Below are 25087 nucleotides of genomic sequence, written 5' to 3' on the forward strand. Positions count from 1 at the left end.
CATTTTGCCTGTCAAATGTAGGTGCTTGTTTTTCTAAAATCCAGACAATGGAGATACTTCCTTTTACCTCAACTATTCTTCTGCCTCAAACTTAGACTCTGGAGGTCAGAGTTAGATTGCAAGCCCAGCATTGCCACCTGCCAGCTGTGTGGCTTGAGGTCATTGGGCCTCTCTGACCCTCAGTTTCCTCACTGTGAGCAGAGAATGGCGGCCTCCCATGCACAGATTCAGTAGGAAGCCCCCTGTACCTGATTCACAGTGACACTTGAGAATGTTTATTCCTTCCCTCCCAGTGTCTCTGCCTGGTCTTGTGCCTGAGCAGCTGACTGTGTTTGGTGTTGGGCTGATAACTCTGCGGTGTCGGTGTCGTTGATTGCACCTGAAGCCATTTACAAAGTCACCCTGGGATAATGCAGCCTCTGCTTGCCTTGGAACAAATGCTGGCCAAAGGTCAGCCTTCCAGAGCCAATGTTGGTTGGCTTCCATCTTTGTCAAAAACGAATAAAAATAGCCACCAGCCTGGAGACTGGGTCTGAACCAAAGCTACTCCAGCAGCATTGTGTGTTCACCCACCTAGCTAGTTATGATGGGCTTGTGACCCACCTGATGGATGGGCTCTGTCACCAGTTTTGAAATCAAAATGGTGGCTGAGAATGGTTTTTCCAGGCTATAAAATGGTGTTTTTCTCCTGGTTGACTTTTTTTGTTGTTGTTGTGCTTTAGGTCAGTTTTCTAGAGTTTTAATGTTTGTGTGTATGGAAGTGGGATGTCTGAGACTATCTGAAGCCAAGTTGGGGAGGGCTGTAGACAGAGTGGGGAAGAGTGGATGGATGGGGAGCAGACCCTAGACAGAGGAGTGGCCGATGCATTTCCTGGTGAGGTTGGAAGATCAGAAGCCTCTGATCCTCTTGGTCTCATTACACTGAAATGGTAATAGAGTTTACTGGCCAGACACCATCTTTTGCTTTATATATATTATTTAACCTTTACAACCTAGTGAAGTATGTTTTACTATTCTCCTCTTATAGTTGGGGATGCTGAGCACCTGGCTTAATGGATGCCAGAATGACCATTGGCTTTTGGTATCCCTCTTACAAAATTCATAGCTTTTTTTTTTTTTTCCTCATTGAAAGTAATATATCATTGCAGGACTTAAACATAGACAAAGGAAAACAGGAACCACCTATAACTCCACTATCCCAAGATAACTGCCTTTAACATTTTGGTATCTGGTTCCCTAGATCAGGGGCCTACATGCCACATCTCCCTGTTTTTGTAAAGAAACAAAGTTATTAAAAACAAACTGAGCTACCTGCTGGTTGATGGGATGTAATTCTGATAAAAGCACTGTTCACATTTGTAAGATGATAATGACCTTCTAAAGTACTTTCCTAAATCCAATCTTGTTTCAGTGATTCAGTCCCAGGAAGTCTTTTTTTTTTTTTTTTTTTAAGATTTTATTTATTTATTCATGAGAAACACAGAGTGAGAGGCAGAGACATAGGCAAAAGGAGAAGCAGGCTCCCTGTGGGGAGCCTGATGTGGGACTCTATCCCAGGACCTCAGGATCATATTCTGAGACGAAGGCAGATGCTCAACCACTGAGCCACTCAGGTGCCACAGTCCCAGAAGGTCTTAGAAGAAAAACTGCTCACAGTTTGTGGCAGGGGGCGAGGTTATTTTAAGGGCCAGAAATCATTTGTTCATCTGTCTGTTCATTTATTCAGGCCCTATGGCTAAACTCAGGTGGATGGAGAGTCTTCGTTGAAAACACATATTCTCTTGTGGCATAGAAACACAGCGTTCATTTTCTCTTTTTGTTCCCCTGGCCCAGAACTTTGTTTTTCCCTCTGTGATAGGCAGAGTGTTTGGCGGCTCATGCTGGGGAGTGGGAGCAGACTGCAGACTTGTAGGAGACTTTCCCATGGGGACTTGTACTGAACACGAAGATTGGTACAACAACATTTGCTGGTGTAGTGGAAATAGCCCTAGGCCTGCTGTCTTGCTCGGTGACACCTTTGCCTGGCTGGACCTCTATTTGCCCATCTATAAAATGAAATTTCTCTTTGCTGACTATTTATTTGCTTCCAGTTTTGCTGGTTTTTGCTCAAATGATAAGTGGTCGGCATGTTGGTAGTGTTCCTTAAGATTAGTTAGTTCTTCACCAAAGGTTTGGTCCTCTGAACCCACTCATCCTTGCCCTCACCACATGCTTAGTAACACAGCTGCTCACAGCTGTGGGTGGTTACCTGCTAGCCTAATTCTTGACAGACTGCTCCCAGCTTAATGGCTCATTGCCATGTTATGTAAGTGGACTGAGGGGCACCTGGGTGGCACAGTCAGCTGGGTGTCTGATTCTTGGTTTTGGCTGGGGTCGTGATCTCAGGGTTGTGAGATCAAGCCCACATTGGGTTCTGTGCTCAGCATGGAGTCTGCTAAAGACTCTTCTGCTGCCCCTCCCCTCCCTCAAATAATTTTTTTAAAAAAGATTTATTTATTCAGCGAGAGAGAGAGAGAGAGAGAGGCAGAGAGAGAAGCGGGCTCCATGCAGGGAGCCCTACGTGGGACTCGATCCCGGGTCTCCAGGATCACGCCCTGGGCTGCAGGTGGCGCTAAACCGCTGCGTCACCGGGGCTGCCCCAAATAATTTTTTAAAAAAGATTTTATTTATTTACTCATGAGAGACACACAGAGGCAGAGACATGGGCAGAGGGAAGAACTGACTTGATCCCAGGATCCTGGGATTACAACCTGAGTCAAAGGCAGATGCTCAACCACTGAGACACTCAGGCATCCCACAAATAAATAAATCTTGAAAAGAAAAGAAAAGAAAAAAAAAGAACATAGACTGAATGCGCATTCCTGATTCTCTTCTGTCAATATTCCAGCGAATGACAGCAGAGAGATGTTTTTTTAAAAAGAGAGATGGAAACCCATCAAGCCTGGCAGAACAGTGGGGAAGATTAGCAACCACATTTTAGAGGCTAGAAGCAGATGGACAAGCAGTAAATGGCTTAGCAGAACCAAGAGGGCTGAGTCATTAAGCAGCAGTGAGGACAGCTGCAAACCTGTGTTCTCAAAGGTGCAGGGACTGGCAGCATCATGTACCTCTGCACTTGGGGCTTAAGAGGGGGTACCAAAATGAGAAGAATTGGGTAAAAAGATGCCCGGATTTTCTTGCCTGCTTTGCATGGCTAGGCGTTGCCCATTTCCACCCCAACAGAAAGTAAGTGGTTCATTCTCTGGAGGAGTACATCAGAGGGTCTCGGGACTGGAGACTGATGGGCATAGTGGAGGGTATGAGGCCTGAATCCCAAACACAAAGATCAGGGTCTGTGTAGGTGCTGAATCCTGAAACCCGCCCTGCCCTCCTGCCCCCCAGACCTGTCCCACTACTTCCCCCACCATCCCTTCCCTGGCTCCTGGCCAGTTGAGAATTGGACCATTGAAGGAAGAAGACTCTAGTATACTTGGGATTTCTGGTATGTAGGCCCCCTCCCCCCCTCCAGATCCTGAGCACAGAGCTCAGGGGCTGCTGGCCCCACCTTGTACCTCTGCCAGCCCTTTAGTTAGTTTTTTGTTTTTGGTCATGAGAAAGTAACTGAGGCTTGGGTACTGTTTCTAATATGGAAGACAGGCCCCAAACAATCCAACTGAGGGACACAAGAGACTTGGAAGAAACAGAAATGATGCCGGGAGAAGAGAGCTTGAAAAAGCTGCCATTAATACCTTCACTGAAGCCAGAGAGGATGTTGCATACATAGGAACAAGATGCACAAGAGGGAAACTTGGCGAGCCAATAACAAGCTCTTGGGTATTAAAGACACAACAGCAGGTTAGGAATCTCCCAGAAAGTGAAAGACATCAAAGTTTTGGTCCTCTGAACCCACTCATATTTGCCCTTGTAACATGCTTGGTGACACAGCCATTGGACATATCTGTGGGTGGTTAACTGCTAGCCTAATTCTTGACAGACTGCCCCTAGCTTAATGCCTCATCACCAGGTTAAGAAAGTGGACTGAAGGGCACCTGGGTGGTGCAATCTGCCAGAAAGTGAAAGACGAGATAGGAAATAGAAGAGGGGAAAATTTTAGACAGAAACTTGCAGGCCAGTCTAAGAATTTCAACATCCAAATAATGAGGCTTCTGGAAAGAATAGAGGAAAAGGAGGTAGATAAATCATTTGAAGGAAATATTTGAAGACAAATCCTAGGATGTGGGTTTCCACATCGAATGAGCCTGTTCACAGCCCCACTGGTGGAAGAGGACACATACCTGAGTACATCCCTGTGAAACTGTAGACTCTGGAAGACAGAGATAAGATCCTATAAGCTTCTGGATTTAAAAAAACAGGTCACCCATGAAGGATCAATGTATCAGAACAGCTCTGGTTCTAGTGTCCTTGAAAGCCACAACATAATGGTGCAAACCTTCCAAAACTCTGAAGGAAAAGGTTTTCCCTTCTAGAATTCCATACAGCGCCAAATGACAGGGCCAAACCTGAGAGGAGAAAGACGGTTTCAGAATTTTCAAGACTATGAGTCATTAACTACCCTCACCACTCTCAAACACCTTTTCTTAGAAAGCTACTGAAGGGTGTCTTCTACTGAAACAAGAGAATAAACCAAAAAAGCAACGCATGGGAGACAGGAAACAGAGATCCAGTGTAGAATGAAAGAGGATCTCCAAAGTGATAGTGATGAGGTAGCCCAGAGCAGCCAGGAGCAGGACAGGCATGTTAAGGGTACCATTGTCATCTGCTCTGTTGTTGTACCATCTTTTTAGTTAGATAGAACTATTGGAGGCTATGTCCCAACAAAACAAGGGAGTCTACCAAAAAAGGAGGCTAATTTGTGATTCCTCTCAGTTAGGGATCATACGCCTAGGAAAGGCAAAAGAGATCCTAAGGATGTCAGCAAAAGGAAGTCCCAGAATGACAGTAGTGTAGTGGGTCTGGAGAACAGCCAGTCAGGATGAGAGGAGAGGGTAGAGGGCTGCAGAAGGGATATCACCAATGAAGAAAAATGGAGCTGACCAATTATCTTGTGTACTGCGAAGATATGAGAAGGAGTGGACTGCATTAGCAACAAGTGCAAGGAGAGCTACATGGATGGAAAAACAACAACAACAACACACTGTCTCCAGGAGAAAAGCAAGAAGAAAGGAAAATCTGGTCTATTCCAGCCCTCATCTGTGAATAATCCCAGACTTGTGAAACCCCAAATACTCAATCTGCCAGATTGCAGTATGCCTGCATTGAGAGGTTGGGTGACGGGAAGCAGATGGGATGGCCAAGTAAGAGCACTCATTCCTCATCTCTTGAGATCAGAGAGCCACAGATGTGTCTCAAATAGTGTCACACAAGGTGGTACATACATATTATTCAGAACTACGGAGAGGCGTAAATGCCAAAAAAGTGATTTCATTTAATATGTGGTTCTGGAGGGGGTGGGGCAAGGAACCACCATTTGGTTGTTATACGTTTTTTTAAAAAGATTTTGTTTATTTATTTTTTTATTATGAGAGACACAGGCAGAGACACAGGCAGAGGGAGGAGCAGGCTCCCTGCAGGGAGCCCAATGTGGGACTCGATCCCAGGACTCCAGGATCATGACCTGAGGGGAAGGCAGATGCTCAACCACTGAGCCACCCAGGCGCCCCTGTTTATTTATTTATTTAGAGAGCACGAGCTTGAGGAGCTTGGGGACGGCAGAGGGTGAGGGAGAAAGAGAATCTCAGACTCCCCACTGAGCATTTACAACCCCACCCCCCCCAGACCTGGGGCTTGATCTCATGAATCTGAGATCATGACCTGAACCAAAATCAAGAGTCAATATCTTAACCAACTGAGCCACCCAGGTGCCCCAGTTGTTATACATTTTCTGGTTTTCAGTTGCAAACATTTTGATATGTGCATACAGAAAACTGCATGAGAGGTATCAATACTGTTTAACAAGTCTCAAGTATTAGACTTGGACTTTTTCCCTGATCATAAACCTCCCCTCTCTCCTAAGCATTTTAGTATTATTTGAATTTCTAAATTGGGAGCATAGAAAGTAAAAATGAGGGGACTTGGGTGGCTTAGTTGGTTGAGTGTCTGCCTTCAGCTCAGGTCATGATCCTGGGGTCCTGAGATCAAGCCCTGTGTCAGACTCCCTGCTCAGCGGGGAGCCTCCTTCTCCTTTTCCCTTTTTTTTTTTTTTTTTTCTCCTTTTCCTTCTGCCATTCCCCCTGCTTGTGCTCTCTGGCTCTCTCTATCGCTCTGTCAAATGAATGAATGAATGAAAATAAAAATTAATTTAAAGTTAAAGAGGTCGGGCAGCCCTGGTGGCGCAGCGGTTTGGCGCTGCCTGCAGCCTGGGGTGTGATCCTGGAGACCCGGGATCGAGTCCCACATCGGGCTCCCTGCATGGAGACTGCTTCTCCCTATGCCTGTGTCTTTGCCCCTCTCTCTCTGTGTCTATGAATAAATAAATAAAATCTTAAAAAAAAGTTAAAGAGGTCAACATACAGCTTGGGACAAATCAGGGGATCATTTTGCTTCATTCCTGCCCTGGCCTGTTGGGTCTCCTTGTGAAATACCTCAAGGTTCCCAGTGAGGACTGCAAAGCAGAGCGCATCTGATGAGCTCCTGCTTCTCTGTTGATGTTGATTTTGGAGGTGCTGGGCTCCTGACTCTCTCCCCAAGTAGCCTAGGCTTCCTGGCTCATCAGGGTCTGTCCTGTTCCCTCTGCAGACCCAGCATGTCAGGACTCCACCTGGTGAAGCGTGGCCGAGAACTGAAGAAGCTGGACCTGCACAGAGACTTTACCGTGGCCTCCCCAGCTGAGTTTGTCGTGCGCTTTGGGGGGGACCGGGTCATTGAGAAGGTACAGATGGCATCCCGGCAGTCGGGGTGGGGTGGGGCCCCTCTTTCCAGCTGGAGGTAAGAATACCTGCTTCAGGCTCATCGTCATGCTGCAGAGAAAGGGCCAGGCCACCTTTCTGTGAGGACTTGCAAGGTGCTATGTGCTGGAATTCATCACCTTTCACCCTCCCAAGCCGAAGTGACAGATGCATGACCCCCATTTCACAGAAGAGTAGATTGAGGTTTGCAAAGCCCCCAAGGTGCCTTTGTGCAAGGGACTGCTTCCTAGGTTATTGGGGGCAGGCATAAAACCCAGCTCTGTCCTTCTGAGGTGTGGAGCTCCTTCCAGGAGAGGAGGCCCGTGTACCAAAGTAACAGTGATAAAGGGAAACAACTAACATTTGCCATTTATAAAGGCTTTTCACATTGTTTCCCATTCCATGGGGTTAAGGCTCTAGGCCACAGACTGATGATTCCTGACGTATTCGTGCAGGAGCCAAGATGCAGAGATTTGACATTGGTTGTCCAAGTCACATAGCTGGTTAGTGCTGAAGTTGAGATTTGAACGCAGTTCTGTTTGATGAGAAGGCCTTGTTCTTTTCCATTTTGCTTGAGAGTGGTGGTGGTAGTATTGATAACAGCAGCAGCAGCTTCGATTTTTTGGGAGGCCCACTCAGCCAGGCATCCTGTGAAGTGCTTTATGTATCACGTCTCATTTCGCCACCCCCCCGGTCCTGTCAGCCGCTATGATTTTACAGAATCTCCTGGGTGGGGATCCAGATTTCTGCCACACTCACCAGGGGAAGTCATTGCTGGGAACTGTTGCAGCCAGCCTGACTGGTGGCCAGCATTCAGTCCTGGAGAGCCGAGAGACTGGGTGGCCACTGAAGGCCTCAGCCCAGAGCTGCTGTGCTTTTGTGACTTTGGAGTTGACCGTGGCTTGCCCTCTCTCCTAGACTCCTTGTGGGAAAGCTGCAGCTGCTCGAATAGAACAGCAGGCCAGCCTGCAGTGGCCTTCTCCTCTGGGGGCTCCCAGAATGTGCTAGAACAAATGGGGCCCTGGGAAACTGGCTGTCCTGGGGTCACCCAGAGCCCTTCTTTCTTGACCAAGCCTTGTTTAGGTAATAAGATTAAGAAAATCACAGCCCTGCCCTTCCATCATTGTTCTTCAGGAGGCATTTTTGAAAGGAGAGAGAGCACTGAATCTGAGCCCAGAGCTCTGGGCTCCATCTTTGGTGGCCACTCTATAGGATATGACATCTGGGCTCAGTGTCCCCTTCTGTAAAATAGAGGCCATCACATTCCCAATGTCTAATGAGACTTGTCCTTCAGGAGTGTCATGAAAATTAGTCAGCAATGGAAGGGCCTTAAAATTATATTCTTGCTATATAAGTCAGAGCTTTGAAGCCATATGCCCATTTTTTTTTTTTTAAAAGAACACTAGAGCTTGGTTTTATTTCTTATACACAAGCCAGGAGACTGGCCAGTCTGAGCTCCTAATGTGGAGATGAAGCTCAGAGAGGGAAGGGGCCTGTCTAATGCCACACAGGAAGTTCATGACACATTAAGAATGGGAACCAGGAACTTTTCTTTTGCTCTCAGTTGCTGAGGACACCTAGTATTGCTGCCTTTCCTCTCTACTGAGTCCGGGGCCTTAATCTCCAGAATGCAGAGGCAGCCATGGGGGTGGGGGCAGTTTAGAGCACAGATCAGACTGTGCGGGGCTCAGGAGTCTCATCTCTGCCATTTACTAGTTGTGTGACCTTGGGCAAGTGCCTTAACTCCTTGAGTTTTAGAATCTTTAATCCCAAGTAGAGATAAGAATATAGCCACTTTCAAGGACTGATGTGAGGGTGAAGTGAAATAATGTTGGTAAGATATATTGTGCTGTAGCTTGGTACAGACTGGGCATTCACAAGTGTTAAATGATCATGATGGTGCCAACAAAGGAATAAAAAATCATTCATTCATCCCATCCTGTCCATATTATCCATCTATCTGTCCCTCCATCCACCTGTCCATCTATCCATGCACCTGTCCGTTCATCCATCCTTCTATCCATCCATCCATCCATCCATCCTTTTATCCATCCATCCATTCATCCATCCATCCAACCTATCCATACATCTACCCACTCACCCACCCATCTGTCCATCCATCCACCCACACACCCACCTGTCCATTTGTCCATCATCCATCCATCCACTCACCCATCTGCCCATTTATCAGCCATCCACCCACCTACCTATCCATCTCTCCATCCATCCATCCAGCCAGCCAGCCATCCACTCACCCATTGCCCATCTAACAGCCATCCACCCACCCACCTGTCTGTCCATCCATCCATCCATCTAATCCTCTGTTTGACCATTCATTCATTCATCCACCCACCCACCCACCCATTTGATTATCATCTATTTATGCAACCAGCAGATTTTGAGCACCTCTCTCCTAGGCTGTGTGCTATAGAAATTAAAGAGTACCTCAGAAGGCTCTGTAGCTGTGAGATGGACCCCAGGGTAGTATGCAGCTCCCAGCGCAGGTAGGTGTGTAGCTCTAGACCCTTCCTTATTTTCCCTGTCCAGGTGCTCATCGCCAACAATGGCATCGCTGCCGTGAAGTGCATGCGCTCCATCCGCAGGTGGGCCTATGAGATGTTCCGCAACGAGCGGGCCATCCGGTTTGTAGTCATGGTGACCCCAGAGGACCTGAAGGCCAATGCAGGTACCTGGGCCTTGGCTCCTTCCCCTCCTGCCACCCCCTGTCCTTACCTGCCCTCACCTCCTCCATTATAGCTAGGCAAGTCCATCTAAGACCCCAGAGCCTCAGGATACCTCTCCTGAGCCTGCATTTATTTGCCTTTTCTTCTTTATTTAATTAAAAATACAAAAGTTTAATACGCAGAGTGGAAATTCCATCTTTGAGAAATGTCCATGTTACAGCAGATTGGCTTCTCTTCCTCCAGGTGTTTTCCCCACAGATGTCTGTATTGGACTTTAATCATCCATTCTTCTGTTCATTTGTTCTCTATGTCTACTAGCATAGATCATTCTATAAATAACTGTTGGACAATTTGCTTTTTTTCTTGAATAATAGTATCCCTTTATAGACCTTTATCCTTACAGTAGCCAAAGTGATTTCTTAAGAATATAGCTCAAGGGCACCTTGGTGGCTCAGTGGTTGAGCATCTGCCTTTAGCTCAGGTTGTGGTCGTGGGGTCCTGGGATCGAGTCCCATATCGGGCTCCCTGCAGGGAGCCTGCTCCTCCTTCTGCCTGTGTCTCTGCCTCTCTCTGTGTGTCTCTCAGGAATAAATAAAATCTTTAACACACACACACACACACACACTCACTCACTCACTCACTCACTCACCCTACACCTACACCTACACCTCCCTCAGGTCCTGTCAGGAACTCTTTAAATGCTTTAGAGGCTGCAGTACTATCCCCTGCCCTCCCTCCCAGAGCACAGGCCCTGGGCTCCGCCCTGCACAGATGTAGCCTCTTTCTAACTCAGAGGGCAGGTTTGATTGTCAGCTCTATTTTATAGATGAGGCAGTTGAGGCACAGGGAGGTGAGTCATTCCCCAGTGTCATACAGGCTATATGTGAAGCAGGCAGAATTGGAACCCCAGGCTGTCTGAATTCACAGTCTTACTCTGTGGGGGCTCCCATCACACTCAGGTTAAAATTCCACATCTTTATGCAGGGCAGTTAAGGTACCATACAGCGTGGCTCTAGCCCCCATCCAGTATCTCGTGCCCTCTAATCCTGGGTCCGAGTTGCACTGGCCTCATTGGTTCCTGGACTAGCTGAGCTCTTTCCTGTCCCAGAACCTTGGAACATGCTGGATCTTCTGCTGACAATGCTTTTCCCCGAAGTTCCTGGCACAGCAGGCCTCCATCCCTCCCTGCCCTAACCTTCCGGTCGTGTCCTCCCATGTGGCTTTCCCAGAGGTCCCTGGCACAGACCCCAGTCTGATGTTACTGTGTCTGTTTTCTTTTTATCTTCTCTAACGGTGGAGAAAAACTCAGGGATGAGAGGGAGCTTGTCTAACTTCTCACTTTGTCACCTCTGGGACCTCCCCTGTGGCTGTCACTTATGTGTTCCATAAACATCGGAGGCAGCAGCCTGGAAGGAACAGCCACTCTTAGGTCTCTTTCAGGGTCTGCACATAAAGTTCCACACTGTTCATTCTCAGGATCCCAGAGAATTCCATAGTATGGAGATTTTAATCTTTGCCTTTGGCTTGAGTCTAGCGTTTAAAAGTTCAAAACACGGCCCAGTGGGGATCCTGTTACATCACTCTTTGGCTTCATTGATGACTAGGGTTTTTTAGTACATATTTATTCCTAAAAGTAGAATTTCTGGTGTAAAGGGCATGATTATTTTACAGTCAAAATCAAAATGTTGTATTGTATTCAGCCTTAAAAAGAAAGGATATCCTACCACGTGGTACAACGTGGATGGACCTGGAATACATCATACTAAGTGCAAGAAACCGGTCACAAAAAGACAAATACTATCGGATTCTGCATACATGAGGTCCCTAGAGTTGAGAGGTTCATAAAGAGGGCGGTGGCCAGGGGCTGCGGGAGGGGAAAGGGGGAGCTGTTGTTTAATGGGTTGAGTTTCAGATTTGCAAGAGAAGAAAGTGCAGGAGATCTGTTTCACAACCACCATTTACCAGCGCTAAATACTATTGAACTGCACATTTGAAAAAAGAGTTAGGTGGTAAATTTTATAATCTGTTTTTCCCCATGATTGAAAACATTTTATTGTTTAATGGCCAAACAATATGTAGATAAACTTGAAATAGGGATGAATAGAACACCCCCACCTCTCATCCCAACTGTTCTGATAGTTTCCTTCCTTCTTTCTTTCTTCCCTCCCAGGCCTTGTCCTGTTGCATAGAGATTTGCACAAAGTGGAAGTCATGTTCAGTTGTCTTCAAATGATCATACACATGTGTACCTTGTGGCCACAGAATCTTCTTATCCTTTCAATGGCCATATGCAGTCATGCAGTGAACTTCAGCTTCTCATTTTTTCTTTCCTTTTCTCATCTGATTCCAGAGTATATCAAGATGGCAGATCAGTATGTTCCTGTCCCAGGAGGGCCCAACAATAACAATTATGCCAATGTGGAACTGGTTGTGGACATTGCCAAGAGAATCCCGGTGCAGGTAAGTCGGGTGGGGTGCCTCAGTCTGCCCACAGTGGGGATGATGCTCTGTGATCTGGAGCAACTCATCCTGTAGTTTGGAAGGGACAGAGGCTCCAGGTTCTCCAAGACTCTGAAATCTGGGTCTGATGTGACGCTGTGAAGAGCTTTCGATATGTGATGGGAGGGGGATTCTAGAAGGAAGATCTTTATTCACATGTCTCTGTGTTTACAGGCGGTGTGGGCTGGCTGGGGCCATGCTTCTGAAAACCCCAAACTGCCGGAGCTCCTGTCCAAGCATGAGATTGCTTTCTTAGGTAGAGTGTGTCTCCATCAGATATGTGGGAATAGGGATATTGATGGGACATTCTGGTGGGTCAGGTTCTCTTTCCAGTGTGGCCCTGCAAGGTGTGGGTCAATTTGATATTCCCACCTCACCTTTTCATTGTCGAAGGTGGGAAGGGAGGTTGGCCAACCCAGGAACATAGCCTTTGCCATGGGTACCACAGGAGAATGATGCCAAGGGCAAGCAGAATCCACTGCTTGTGCTCCTTCTGGTACCAAGATACCAGACATACTCAGATTTCTAACTGGGTTTGGAGGTCACATTTCCAATAAGCCCACACCTTTCTTGGGCTATTCTCAGGGCTTTGGAATGCCCTAGCATTTTGGGACCAGAGTTCCTCATCTCTATGACTTATGAGGTAAAATGATACTTATTATGGCATCTGTTTGTTTTAGGATTTGCATTTGTAAGCCTTGTGTGTGTAGTTATGCTGTCTGACATCTTTGCATGATTTAGGGGAATCATTTACCATCCAAAATAAATTCCTGTTGCTGCTCCTTAACTCTGGACCTGCAGCACACACTGTGTTTGAAGCAACTCAGTACAAATCAACACCTGATATCCCAAGGGTCTGCCTAGTGACATGTATTTGCTTATATTTTCTCTGTCCATCGTCTTTGGCTGTCACATGGGTTGATCATCCAGCCCACAGGCCAGCAGACTACAGTCCACAGGCCAAATCCAGCCCACTGTCTGCTTTTGTAAATGAAGTTTTATTGAACAGCCCTGCTCATTCATTTATGTATTGCCTATGGTTGCTTTTGCCCAACACTGGCAAAGTTGAGTATTTGTGACAGAGATAAGCAGACCCACAAAGTTGAAAATATTTCTTATGTGGCTCATTACAGGAGAAATTTGTTAACCCAGCATCTAGTTTTTTGAGGTGCTAGCTTGCCCCTTTGGTCTAGTTTTTTGCCTTTCTCCTGAAAAGTGAATTCTGTGTATGCGACATAACTTAAGTTTTAACTCAGACCAGGTTTACAGTCCACATATATTAAAACAGCAGACTTCATCCACATATAATGAAGTGGCAGATTAACAGATTTTTTTTTCCTTCTCCAACTTGATGTTAAATTCTTCTAGATCTAGGACCTGAGTACTTTTCTTTGATCCTTTGGTTGGCACTTGGCTGGGAGGGGCTTATGACTAACTTGATTCTTCTGCCTTCCCCTTTGTCCCTGATCCCTCAGGCCCTCCCAGTGAGGCCATGTGGGCCTTGGGAGATAAGATTGCCTCCACCATCGTGGCCCAGACACTGCAAATCCCAACACTGCCCTGGAGTGGAAGTGGTAAGTGGCCTGAGCTTCACTTAGGGGGATCTCTTCCACCCAATCTGAGCAGATGGGGGTGACAGGACTATGCTTTTTTTATTCTTTCATTTAAAAATTTAAAAATTCTTAAAGCAGTGGTACAGTTTCATTGTAGAAAACAGAAAATATAGAATTACCAAAAAAAAAAAAAAAAAAAAAAAAAAAAAGAAGACATAGAAATCATCCATAATCCTATGACCCCTGGTATTGAACATTTGTTATATTCTAGGTACCTATCTTTCCAGCCTTTTTTTAGGCACATCCAGAGATCTTGTATTTACTGTGGTTTGTGACTTATTTTTTCTAACTAATACTTATATGTCAATAAATACACTTTACAATATTTAAAATGTCTGCATAGGATTTTATCATATAGATGTACCATAATTTACTTAACAATCCTCTATAGTTACATATTTAGGTTGTTTCCAGGTCGTTTTGCTCTAATTTTAAAAAATACTAAAAGTAAGGACACCTAGATGGCTTATTGGTTAAGTGTCTGACTCTGGCTCTGGTCATGATCTCAGTGTCCTGGGACTGAGACCAGTCTTGGGCTCCAAGCTTACTGGGGAGTCTGCTTCTCCTTTTCTCCCTGCCCCTCCCCCCACTCATGCTCTTTCTTTCTCTGTCTCAAATCTTTTATTTTTTATTTTTTAAAAAAGATTTTATTTATTTATTCATGAGAAACACACACACAGAGAGAGAGAGGCAGAGGGAGAAGCAGGCTCCATGCAGGGAGCCTGATGCGGGACTCGATCCCGGTACTCCAGGATCATGCCCTGGGCCGAAGGCGGCGCTAAACTGCTGAGCCACCCAGGGATCCCCCTCAAATAAATCTTTTAAAAAATACTCAAGGTAATGGAGTCTTTATAGTCTAATAGCTAAATCTCTATGTACTTTTTATTATTTTTATTTTTATTTTTATTTTTTTAAAGATTTTATTTATTTATTCATTGACACAGAGAGAGAGAGGCAGAGACACAGGGAGAGGGAGAAGCAGGCTCCATGCAGGGAGCCTGATGTGGGACCCGATCCCGGGTCTCCAGGATCACACCCCAGGCTGCAGGCGGTGCCAAACCGCTGCGCCACCAGGGCTGCCTTCTCTGTACTTTTTAATCATTTCCTTAGGATAAATTCCAAAAGGTGAAATTTCTAGGATAAATTAAAAATAAACGGATAAAGTCTCAGGAATTTCCTATACAGTTTGATTTTTCATCCAAAGATGGAATTTTAAATTTGTAATGGAAAGTTTATTTGTTTTTAATCTTCACAGGATTTTAGAAAACACTGATTTATGTATGTATAAATGACTTTAGTGGGTAGAATTGGAATTTTTTTTGAGTTCAGGTTAATATGGTTGTTTGTGGTAGGCTCAGTCTGAATTTCTTAAGCTTGATTTCCCATTCAAGGTTGAGTCAGCCCTTAAAAGAACATTAAAAGCCTTTGTGGGAAGCTGAAGGGCCATATCTATATACTGTTGCTCCAGCAGCAGGTCTAGAGAGGCTTTGGTGAGGAAAGGCCCTGTGGTTTCTGTGTTGTGTATCTCTGTCATTCTTGGGAGGTTTCAGCTCTTTCTGTGATTCTCTAGGTCTGATGGTAGAATGGTCAGAAGATGATCTGCAAGAGGGGAAAAGAATCACTGTCCCAGAAGATATTTACAACCAGGGCTGTGTGAAAGATATAGATGAGGGCTTAGAGGTAAACACAGGGCTTGGGGGTGGGGGGCAAGATGCTGGAACCTTCTCATTGTCCTGGTAGCATGGAAACTGTCTACCTTCTAAAGAGGTCTGTCTGTCCTTTGCCCTCAGGTGGCTGAAAAAATTGGTTTTCCCTTGATGATCAAAGCATCTGAAGGTGGCGGAGGGAAAGGAATCCGGAAGGCAGAGAGTGCTGAGGACTTCCCAATCCTTTTCAGACAAGTGAGCTATTCTTGCTGAGTATTTTTCCATACATCTTTGGGAATTGTGTATGTTTAGTTGTTGGCCACTGGATTATTTTTATTAGCATTTCTGTGTCAGAAATCAAGAAGACACTCGTGGGAGCTGACATACTGCTGTGCTGTGTTCCAAAGCAAATGTGTGCATTTTCACACACAGAAGTCCATGGTTTGGGTTGGTCTGTACACCATATTTCCTTAGATGTTTGATCCTGTGAATCCACCTGACTTTAAATGATTTCAGAGACACAGGGCCAGAATATCTATCTGTTTGTGACTATATTTGTCTATCTAAAGATGGGACATCTTTGTAAATGTTAGTAGTCTTAGTATTTTTAACATTTCCAGAAGATTCACTTTTGTTATAGGAATGAACCATGTATTTACTTATTCGTAGCTGGGTTTTCACTTTTACAACTTTGTACCTATTATAGTTTCCCACTGACAATATTAAAAAAAAAGGTAAACTAATGATCTTCTCGTTCTTAATGCAACTGTTTTAGTATTTCTAGGGTTTCTTCTAGATTTTGTTCACATGCATGTTTTGAAGAGTCATATCATTTTAAAACATTTGTTTTGCACAATGCTTTGTTTTACATTTTAAAAAAATTCTAAATTGTAGATCACAGATATGTTTTCCATCTTATTGCAGTCTTTACGATTATTTTGATGATTGCATAATATTCCCTGTGTGTCTGTATTATCAAGCCTTTACTTTTTTGTGAAATGTTAAGTTTGTTTCCATTTCTATTATGAATAATACTATAATACATATATTTCATAATATATAACATATATATTCTATAACATGTAATAATACTTAGCTGTTTTTTTCTTCTTCTGAATTATGTTCTTGGGTAAAGACCACATGCCAAGGACTTAGTTATGTAGCACACACATGCACTTGCAAAAACATGTCAATAAGTTGCTTTCTAAAAAGATTTACCAAGTTAACAGCTGTGGGTAGTATACGGGTGTTCTGGAAAGTAAGTGGTTTCACTATCATGTGTCTCCACTGGGGTGGATAGGTTTTTGGGGTCCTTTGTGGGGGAGAAGTAGTTCTACTTACTTGAAAGTTGGAAAAGTAAAAAAAAAAAAAAAAAGAAAGAAAGAAAGAAAGAAAGAAAGTTGCAAATGTAGTTTGGAGTCCCCATCTACCCTTCATCTGGTTTCCCACTGTTAACATCTTCTGTTAGCTATGCTGTGTTTGTCACAACTAAGAGATTAACAGGGATACTTTTCTATTAAGTGAACACCAGACTTGACTCAGATCTCACCAGGTTTTCCCACTAATCTCTTTCTGTGTCAGATCCAGTCCTGGATCCTCCATTACGTTTGAGAGTTGTGTAGGTTTTAAAGTCTTTCTTTTTGGGCAGCCCAGGTGGCTCAGTGGTTTAGTGCTGCCTTCAGCCCAGGGCGTGATGCTGGAGACCCGGGATCAAGTCCCATGTCAGGCTCCGTGCATGGAGCCTGCTTCTCCCTCTGCCTGTGTCTCTGCCTCTCTCTTTCTCTCCTCTCTGTGTATTCTCATGAATAAATAAATAAAATCTTTAAAAAAAAAGCCTTTTTTTTCCTCCCCTTTCTTTAAAATAGATGTTACTTTTTAGGGCAGTTTTCAATTCACAGCAAAATTGAAAGTGCAGAGCTCCCCTATGCTTACTGCCCCAACATGCGCAGAGGTGTCGCAAGGGCAACAAAAGGAACCTTTTGATTATGTGAGTGCAACATGAAAATGTTCTTATGAGAACATGCAAACACTTTAGGGATATGTTAAACATAAAAAAGGAAAATTCTCTTTTCATCACCACCTCTGAACTCCTCCCAGATGTAACCAGGTGACAGTTGGGTTTCTTTCCAGCACTTTGTATATATTTTAAAAAATTTTTCTTTTAAAGATTTTTTAAAAATTTAGAGTAATTTCTATACCCAATATGGGGCTTGAGCTTACAACCTGAGATCAAGAGTTGTATGCTTTACTGACTGAGCCGGCCAGGTGCCCCTGTATATGCTTTTATATAGGCGTTCATACAGTTCTGTTTTACTATTTTTCATAGAAGTAGGGCCATCCCATATATTACTGCAGCTTGCTTTTTATTTTATTTATTTATTCATTTTTTAAAAAAGATTTTATTTATATATGCATGAGAGACACAGAATGAGAGAGAGAGGCAAAGACATAGGCAGAGGCAGAAGCAGGCTCCATGCAGGGGGCCCGATGTGGGACTCGATCCAGGGACTCCAGGATCATACCCTGGGCCAAAGGCCGGTGCCAAACCACTGAGCCACCCAGGGATCCCTGCAGCTTGCTTTTTAAAAGAAATTCTTAGAAATCATTCCACATGAACACTTATTTTTATACTATGGTTAAGAATTTCATCATTAAGGAATTTCGATTGCCTTTTAATGTCAAAAGAATGAAATAAGTCTATCTAGGTTCCACCATAGACAGCTAGCTGAGAGAGTACTATTTAAGGAGGAAAAGAAACTGCAGGACAGCATATTTTGGTCCTGTTTTTATTCAAAAGACATTATGTATATTGTATGTGTTCCTGTACGTATAGCAGAAAACTGATGTGTACCCAGCTCTTAGAGCACATTAACTTAACCAGTTAACTATTAACCACATTAAACTCTTACCCAGTGTGTGCCCAAAGCTTAACAGCACATTATCTTTAGGAGATGGGATTGTGGGGGAAATCCTATCTTCTACATTATGTATTTTGACAGTGTTGGACTTAAAACATCAAGGAGAATGGCATGTCTGTGACAGAGGTAAAACAAAGTGAAAAGGTCAGCAGAATCATGGACCTGTCTTCAGAGGATTTCCCACTCTGGCCCTGGTCTCCCAGGGAAGAACGAGCCACTCTGCTGTCCCTGCAGGTGCAGAGTGAGATCCCCGGCTCCCCCGTCTTTCTCATGAAGCTGGCCGAGCACGCCCGACACCTGGAGGTCCAGATTCTGGCTGATCAGTATGGGAACGCTGTGTCTCTGTTCGGCCGTGACTGCTCCATCCAGCGCCGGCATCAGAAGATCATCGAGGAGGCACCGGCCACCATCGCCATACCGGCTGTGTTCGAGTTCATGGAGCAGGTGGGCTCTGCAGAGCTCAGTGAGGGGATGCGGTGGGCAGCTGCAGGGAGAGCCATCCCACCCAGCCAGCAAGAGCACCCTACAGTCCACATTGCCAAAGTGGGGTGACACCGGGGGCCCATCATAGGGAGTGTGATCTCTGAAGTTCCGAAAGAACTCATGCACAGCAGATCCTCAGCATTTGGTTGGGGTGCTAATAAAACACCATTAAGACGATCCAAGAAAACCACTGGAAACCCTTCAGGCTCTGTGTCTTTACAGTGTGCTGTCCGCCTGGCCAAGACTGTGGGCTACGTGAGCGCAGGGACGGTGGAGTATCTCTACAGCCAGGACGGCAGCTTTCACTTCTTGGAGCTGAATCCCCGCCTGCAGGTGGAACATCCCTGCACGGAAATGATTGCCGATGTCAACCTGCCGGCCGCCCAGCTACAGGCAAGGAAATGGGCCCAGAGCCTTGGGGTTTCTTCTGCCCAGGATGGGGTCCGTATCCTGCTCATGGGAGACCTTCCTGCCCCTCTCTTGGCTGGCTGTCCCTGAGGAGTGAGTGTTTTGTTGTGTGAGTAGCACTGGGAACTACACAGGCTGTGAAGTGGTTGGTCACCTTTGTTGGGCTGTGTATCCCGTTGAGAAATGGGCAAAAGCCCATTGAATTTCTCCCTGGGGAAAAAAAAATTATACAGTATGCAGGGGTTTTTCGTGGATCCTCTAATGGCCATTCCCAGACCCCTAATGGCCATTCGCTCAACCTTTTTCTCATTACCGCCCTCTAAGGAGCTTTTTTGGATACTCCCCCCCCGCCCCCCCCCCCCCCCCCGCTCTAATCTCTCCCTTTAGGAAATTTTAATACCACAGATACACTGTATATGTTTTTATTGTAGATATATCTGTGACTTATACATACAAAGAGTAAGATAGTTTAATACCCAAGAGCAGATATTTGCCTCCTTGAGGGTCAGTATCACCCCCATTGAGAACTCAGGACCCAGAGTTAGGAACTCCTGCACTGGGATCCCTGGGTGGCGCAGCGGTTTGGCGCCTGCCTTTGGCCCAGGGCGCGATCCTGGAGACCCGGGATCGAATCCCACATCGGGCTCCCGGTGCGTGGAGCCTGCTTCTCCCTCCGCCTGTGTCTCTGCCTCTCTCTCTCTCTCTCTCTGTGACTATCATAAATGAATAAAAATTAAAAAAAAAAAAAAGGAACTCCTGCACTAACAGGAACTCTAATTTTTAAAATATATGTCTTATGTCTCCTTCCTTCCTTCCTTCCTTCCTTCCTTCCTTCCTTCCTTCCTTCTTTCCTTCCTTCCTTCCTTCCTTCCTTCATCAGCATTTTTATTCTGTTTTCTATTTTGTCTTTTTCTTTCTTTTCTTTTTTTATTTTAGTTTGCAAAATTTCAGGAATATTACAAGGATAGTACACTTCACATCTACCCCCTGTGCCTTGACCCACCAGTCGTTAGACTCTGACACATTCGTGTTCTGTTTGTGTTGGTATAATTTTTTGGCTTAACTTTTTGAGAGATGTCTTGATGTGAACCTTTGTGGTACTTTGCTTCTAAATACTTGAGTCAAAGGACCTCCCAAGAATAAGATCATTCTAAAAAAAAAAAGAAAGAAAAAGAAAAGAAAGAAAGAAAGAAAAAGAAAAAAAGAAAAAGAAAAAATGAGATCATTCTGGCACAATACCATAATAAAATGATGATACTCAGGAGATAAAGTACTGATGCCACCATGTATCTATCGGTAATTAGAAGTATAAAAAATTTAAAATATAGAAAATCTAATACAACATTAAAATTTTTGCCATTGTCCCAATACTATCCATTTACTACTGTTTTTGTTTGTTTTTAAAATGCAGGGTTCAGGGCATCTGGGTAGCTCAGTGGTTGAGCATCGACCTTTGGCTCAGATCATGGTCCCGGGGTCCTGGAATCAAGTTCCACGTCAGGCTCCCCCAAAGGAAGCCTGCTTCTCCCTCTGCCTATGTCTCTGCCTCTCTCTCTCTCTCTTTCATGAATAAATAAATAAAATTTAAAAAGATAAGATGAAACAAAATAAATCAAATCCAGGGTCCATTCTAAGACTTCACATTCCATTTCATTGTCATGACTTTTGAGTCTCTCATCTGGAACCTCTCCTCAGGTGTAGTTTTCTGTTCTCAATGCTGGCATTTGTGAAGAGTTCAGGCAGAAATTTCCTCAGTGTGGTGAGGAACTCTTCCTGGTGAGAGTCCCTGAAACATTTTGGCAAGTCATCACACAGGCAGTGGGGGTTCCTTAGCAAGTCACATCAGAAAGGCAAAGAAGGTTAAATCTGATCACTTGGTTAAGCTGGCATCTGGAATTTTGTTCTCATCCCTCAGGACCAGCTGTCTGAGTCCTATTAAAACCTCTGCAGCCAGACACTGTCACTCCTCACCTTCCACACCACCAAGAATCTGTGCCTTTTCTTTGATGTGAGCATTTTCTTGTCATGTGAGGTTTTCCAAAAGTTGTTTCTTTTCCCAGTGACACTGTTTGCTCCCTGGCGGGGGCAGAATCAAACCTTGTGTCTTATTCTAGCTTTGCTTCTCCTGCCACTCTGTCTCATGGTGTCGCCTGATGAGTAGGTACTCAGTACACCTGAAATCATTCCCTGCACTTCTTCTTCTATGGTATCTAGCCATGTGTTTGGTGTTTGGGTGCTCATGGGACTGATAGTCATTGGGTGGATTTCTCCATTTCAGATTGCCATGGGAGTGCCACTGCACCGGCTGAAAGATATCCGGCTTCTGTACGGAGAGTCGCCATGGGGGGTGACACCCATTTCATTTGACACTCCTGCCAACCCTCCGCTCGCCCGAGGCCACGTCATCGCAGCCAGAATCACCAGTGAGAACCCCGATGAGGCAAGTGGTGGGGGTCCCCACGCCAGCCATCTCCAGTCTCCCAGTGTGGGGCAGACCCTGAATGTTAGCCTTGGTTGTGACGCCCAGGCTTCTTGGTGTACAAAAAAGGACACCGTGCTGTGGGAAGGCACACAGTTCATTGATGAGAAGCATGTGTCAGGCACCGGGCAGATCCCTTCATGTATCTCCTTGCTCACTTACGTGACAGTGCCACTGCTAGGCAGCGTTCCCCTGCACTACAGCTTTGAGGTTAGGGTATTGCTTTGTGCCTGGGACCTGCTCGGCCCTGACTGAGCCCCATTGTTGGACCCTATGGGCCACGTCCATCTTTGGGATGAGCAGCCAGGTTTAGAACCCAGGTCCTTGGTTTTCTGGTCCCTTGGACTCTTTGCTGCCCCATAAATGGAGTCTGGTCCCATGTAAGGAGTTCCTTAGCGACTTGTTCTTTGTGTCTTAAAAAAAACAGCCAGCTGGCCTCTGTTACTTTACATGCTTACTTATGGTTGATTGTCAGATAGCTTCCATAATCTACCACAACCTAATTGTTTAATGATTACATTCAAGATACTCAGGGTAAGAGAGAGATATGTGACCCCCCAGCCCCCTTTTAATGAAAGAATTGTAAACTGTATCAGCTTGACATCTTTGGCTGCAAACTACGGACTCTGGCCTGGACAAAGAAAATGGGAAATCTTTTTGGGGGATTGATGGCTTGTTTACAGGTGCCTGGGAAGATGAAAGATTAAGAGTGGAAATAGCCCCAGCCCCTGAAATTCTCCATCTCTCAAAACAGATGCCTCCATTACACACATCAAGAGCCCTAATCCCAGCGAGAGGGTCCATGTCCACCCCCTCTTACCAAAATTATGCTCAGAGGGATGGTCCTTCCCCCACCACCAATAGCAAATTAGGTGTGTGTTAGCATTGAATTTCTTTATCTGCTGGAATGTTCATAATCTGGAATTCAAAATCCAACCCCTTTTCTCTTTCATTTAAACTTTTTTATGACTGACAATGTCAAGCTTATAAAATCAGAATGTACCTTCACTCAGCTCCATCTTGTGAACAACATTCACCCATATTGTGTCCATACCTTCTCCCCCCCCATCCCAACTTGGTTATTTATTTTTGTAGTTTTTTTAAAATAAAAATTGCATGCGTGCATGGACTTGCTGATGTGGGTATACCCACAGATAGATACACCCGCACCCTTAGTGGGAGATATCAATGTTCTATTGATCACAGTAAGCTTTTGGTTGTCGTGGGGGTTCTTGGGTTTCCCTAGGATTTAATTCTGATGCAAGTATATCTGGAGTGATGGTTGTTATTTATTTTTTCTCTCATTTTGCTTTTGTTTTCTTGGCTCCAGGGGTTTAAGCCAAGCTCCGGAACAGTTCAGGAACTGAATTTCCGGAGCAGCAAGAATGTGTGGGGTTATTTCAGCGTGGCAGCTGCTGGTGGCTTACACGAATTTGCTGATTCCCAGTTCGGTCACTGCTTCTCCTGGGGAGAGAACCGGGAAGAGGCCATTTCGTTAGTATCTCCCTCCTCCCCTCCTTCTTTCCCTCCTTCCTTCCAGAAACTAAAAGCCTGTGGCTTCAGATGCAGTAGAACTTCAGAAGATAGAGGAGCGAATCACAGAGCAGACCCTATCTTAAATGCCCTTTGCTGAAGTCCAAAGGCAAGGTCTGCCCTCTTCCTGTATCTGAGATTAAAGTCAGAGGAGCTCATGAGCTCGCCATGGTCCTTTGGTCTTGAGCTCCTTACAGGTTGCACTTGGAGGAGATCCAAAATGTTCAAGGGGATATCAAAATTTAAAAGATGCCAAGTACATAGCTTTTAAGAAAAAAGTGTGTGTGTGATATCTTTAAGCCTACTAAGTAGGTCCTGGAGAAGCCCACATTGACAAAGGGGTTCTTGAGTCATGAAACACCCACATCTTATATTTCTTCTGCCTTGTCCTGAGTGTAAAAAGGTAAATACCAGCTCGCTTCATGAATAAATGTTTTTTTATGAATAAATGTTCTTGTATGGATGAATAACTGTCCTTTAGACTGAAAAAATCCCAAAGACTTTGTGGACATTTTGTTTAAAAAGCTTTATAATTGGGATGCCTGGATGGCTCAGTATGCAGAGGATGCGACTCTTTCTTTCTTAAATTTATTTTGAGAGAGAGAAAGCACACATGAGAAAGGGCAGAGGGGGAGGAAGAAGGAGATTCCCCACTGAGCAGGGAGCCCGATGGGCTTGATCCTGGGACCCTGAGATCATGACCTGAATGGAAGGCAGATACTTAATCGACTGAGCCACTCAGGGACTCTGAGCACAAGACTCTTGATCTTGGGGTTATAAGTTCAAGCCCCACAGTGAGTGTAGCACTTACTTTAAAATAAAATCTTTAGGGGCCCCTGGGTGGCTCAGTTAATTAAGCATCTGACTCTTGATTTCAGCTCAGGTCATGATCTCAGGATCATGAAATCAAGCCCTGTGTAGGGTTCCTCGCTGAGCATGGAGGCTGGTTAGGATTTTGTCTCCCCCGACCCCCTCATTTTCTCTTTCTCTAAAAAAAAAGTTTTTTTTTTAATCTTTAAAAAGATACTAAATAATAAAAAGTCATGAATTAAATTGAGTTTGGTGATTTTGATGAGTGGGCTTTCTTTGCCGGCTTTATGTAATTCATTGTAATCATGCTGGGTGAAAACTTGAAGAGGGAGGGAGGCCAGCCAGTCCAGCCCACTCTGATGGAAATGGCCTGTGGCTTGTTCCATGCTCTGAATGACCAATATGGACTTCAACAAAATTCAGAGGGAAAATTCTGGCTTGCTTTCTTTTTTTAAAACTTTTTTTTTTTTTTAATTTTTTAAAATTTATGATAGTCACAGAGAGAGAGAGAGAGAGGCAGAGGGAGAAGCAGGCTCCATGCACCGGGAGCCCGATGTGGGATTCGATCCCGGGTCTCCAGGATGGTGCCCTGGGCCAAAGGCAGGCGCTAAACTGTTGCGTCACCCAGGGATCCCCCCCCCTTTTTTTTTTTGAAAGAAAACAAGCGGGGAGGGACAGAGGGAGAGGGAGAATCTTAAGTAGGCTCCCCACTGAGCGAGGAGCCTAACACAAGGGATCTCACGACCCTGAGATCATGACCTGAGCCAAAATCTTATTGGATGCTTAGCTGACTGAGCCACCCAGGTGTCACTCTAGCTTTTGCTATTATTGTCAGAGTCTAATAGGGGGACTGGCTATGCCAGTTACCCCAGGACTGAGGGCTTCCCAGGATGTGAGATTTCTCACTGCTAAAATTGGGCATGTCCTGGGCAAAGTGGGACAAATTGGCCACCCTTGAGCCCAGTAGTTTGACCCTTACATGCAGACTCCAGTGCCATACTTGACTTCCATAGACTGTTGATGTGCTCATTTGACCTCAGAGCATCTTCATTTCCCCACCCCTGAGCTGGGGTGGTTCTTGCCCTTCGGCCACACTTGCTCAATGCATGCAGGAACGCCATGACAGGTGT

At 45.0% G+C, this 25087-nt stretch overlaps 1 protein-coding gene across 12 annotated transcripts in view; it reads left to right on the forward strand.

Annotated features, from left to right (window-relative positions):
- Positions 1 to 25087, forward strand: part of ACACB (acetyl-CoA carboxylase beta) — a 151526-nt gene that overhangs the window by 43143 nt on the left and 83296 nt on the right. For all 12 annotated transcript variants that reach the window (XR_011994666.1, XM_072723032.1, XM_072723028.1 and 9 more), the window contains 11 exons: positions 6736 to 6868; positions 9432 to 9570; positions 11919 to 12028; positions 12242 to 12323; positions 13543 to 13641; positions 15251 to 15360; positions 15471 to 15581; positions 18479 to 18688; positions 18950 to 19120; positions 21414 to 21575; positions 22945 to 23108. Coding sequence is in view for 11 of the 12 variants with exons in the window: in XM_072723032.1 (XP_072579133.1) it covers positions 6736 to 6868; positions 9432 to 9570; positions 11919 to 12028; positions 12242 to 12323; positions 13543 to 13641; positions 15251 to 15360; positions 15471 to 15581; positions 18479 to 18688; positions 18950 to 19120; positions 21414 to 21575; positions 22945 to 23108 (1491 nt within the window). In the remaining variant the exon portion in view is untranslated. The remainder of the gene's footprint in view (positions 1 to 6735; positions 6869 to 9431; positions 9571 to 11918; positions 12029 to 12241; positions 12324 to 13542; positions 13642 to 15250; positions 15361 to 15470; positions 15582 to 18478; positions 18689 to 18949; positions 19121 to 21413; positions 21576 to 22944; positions 23109 to 25087) is intronic.

Source organism: Vulpes vulpes, chromosome 10 (assembly GCF_048418805.1).
Source record: "Vulpes vulpes isolate BD-2025 chromosome 10, VulVul3, whole genome shotgun sequence".
Lineage (NCBI taxonomy): Eukaryota > Metazoa > Chordata > Mammalia > Carnivora > Canidae > Vulpes > Vulpes vulpes.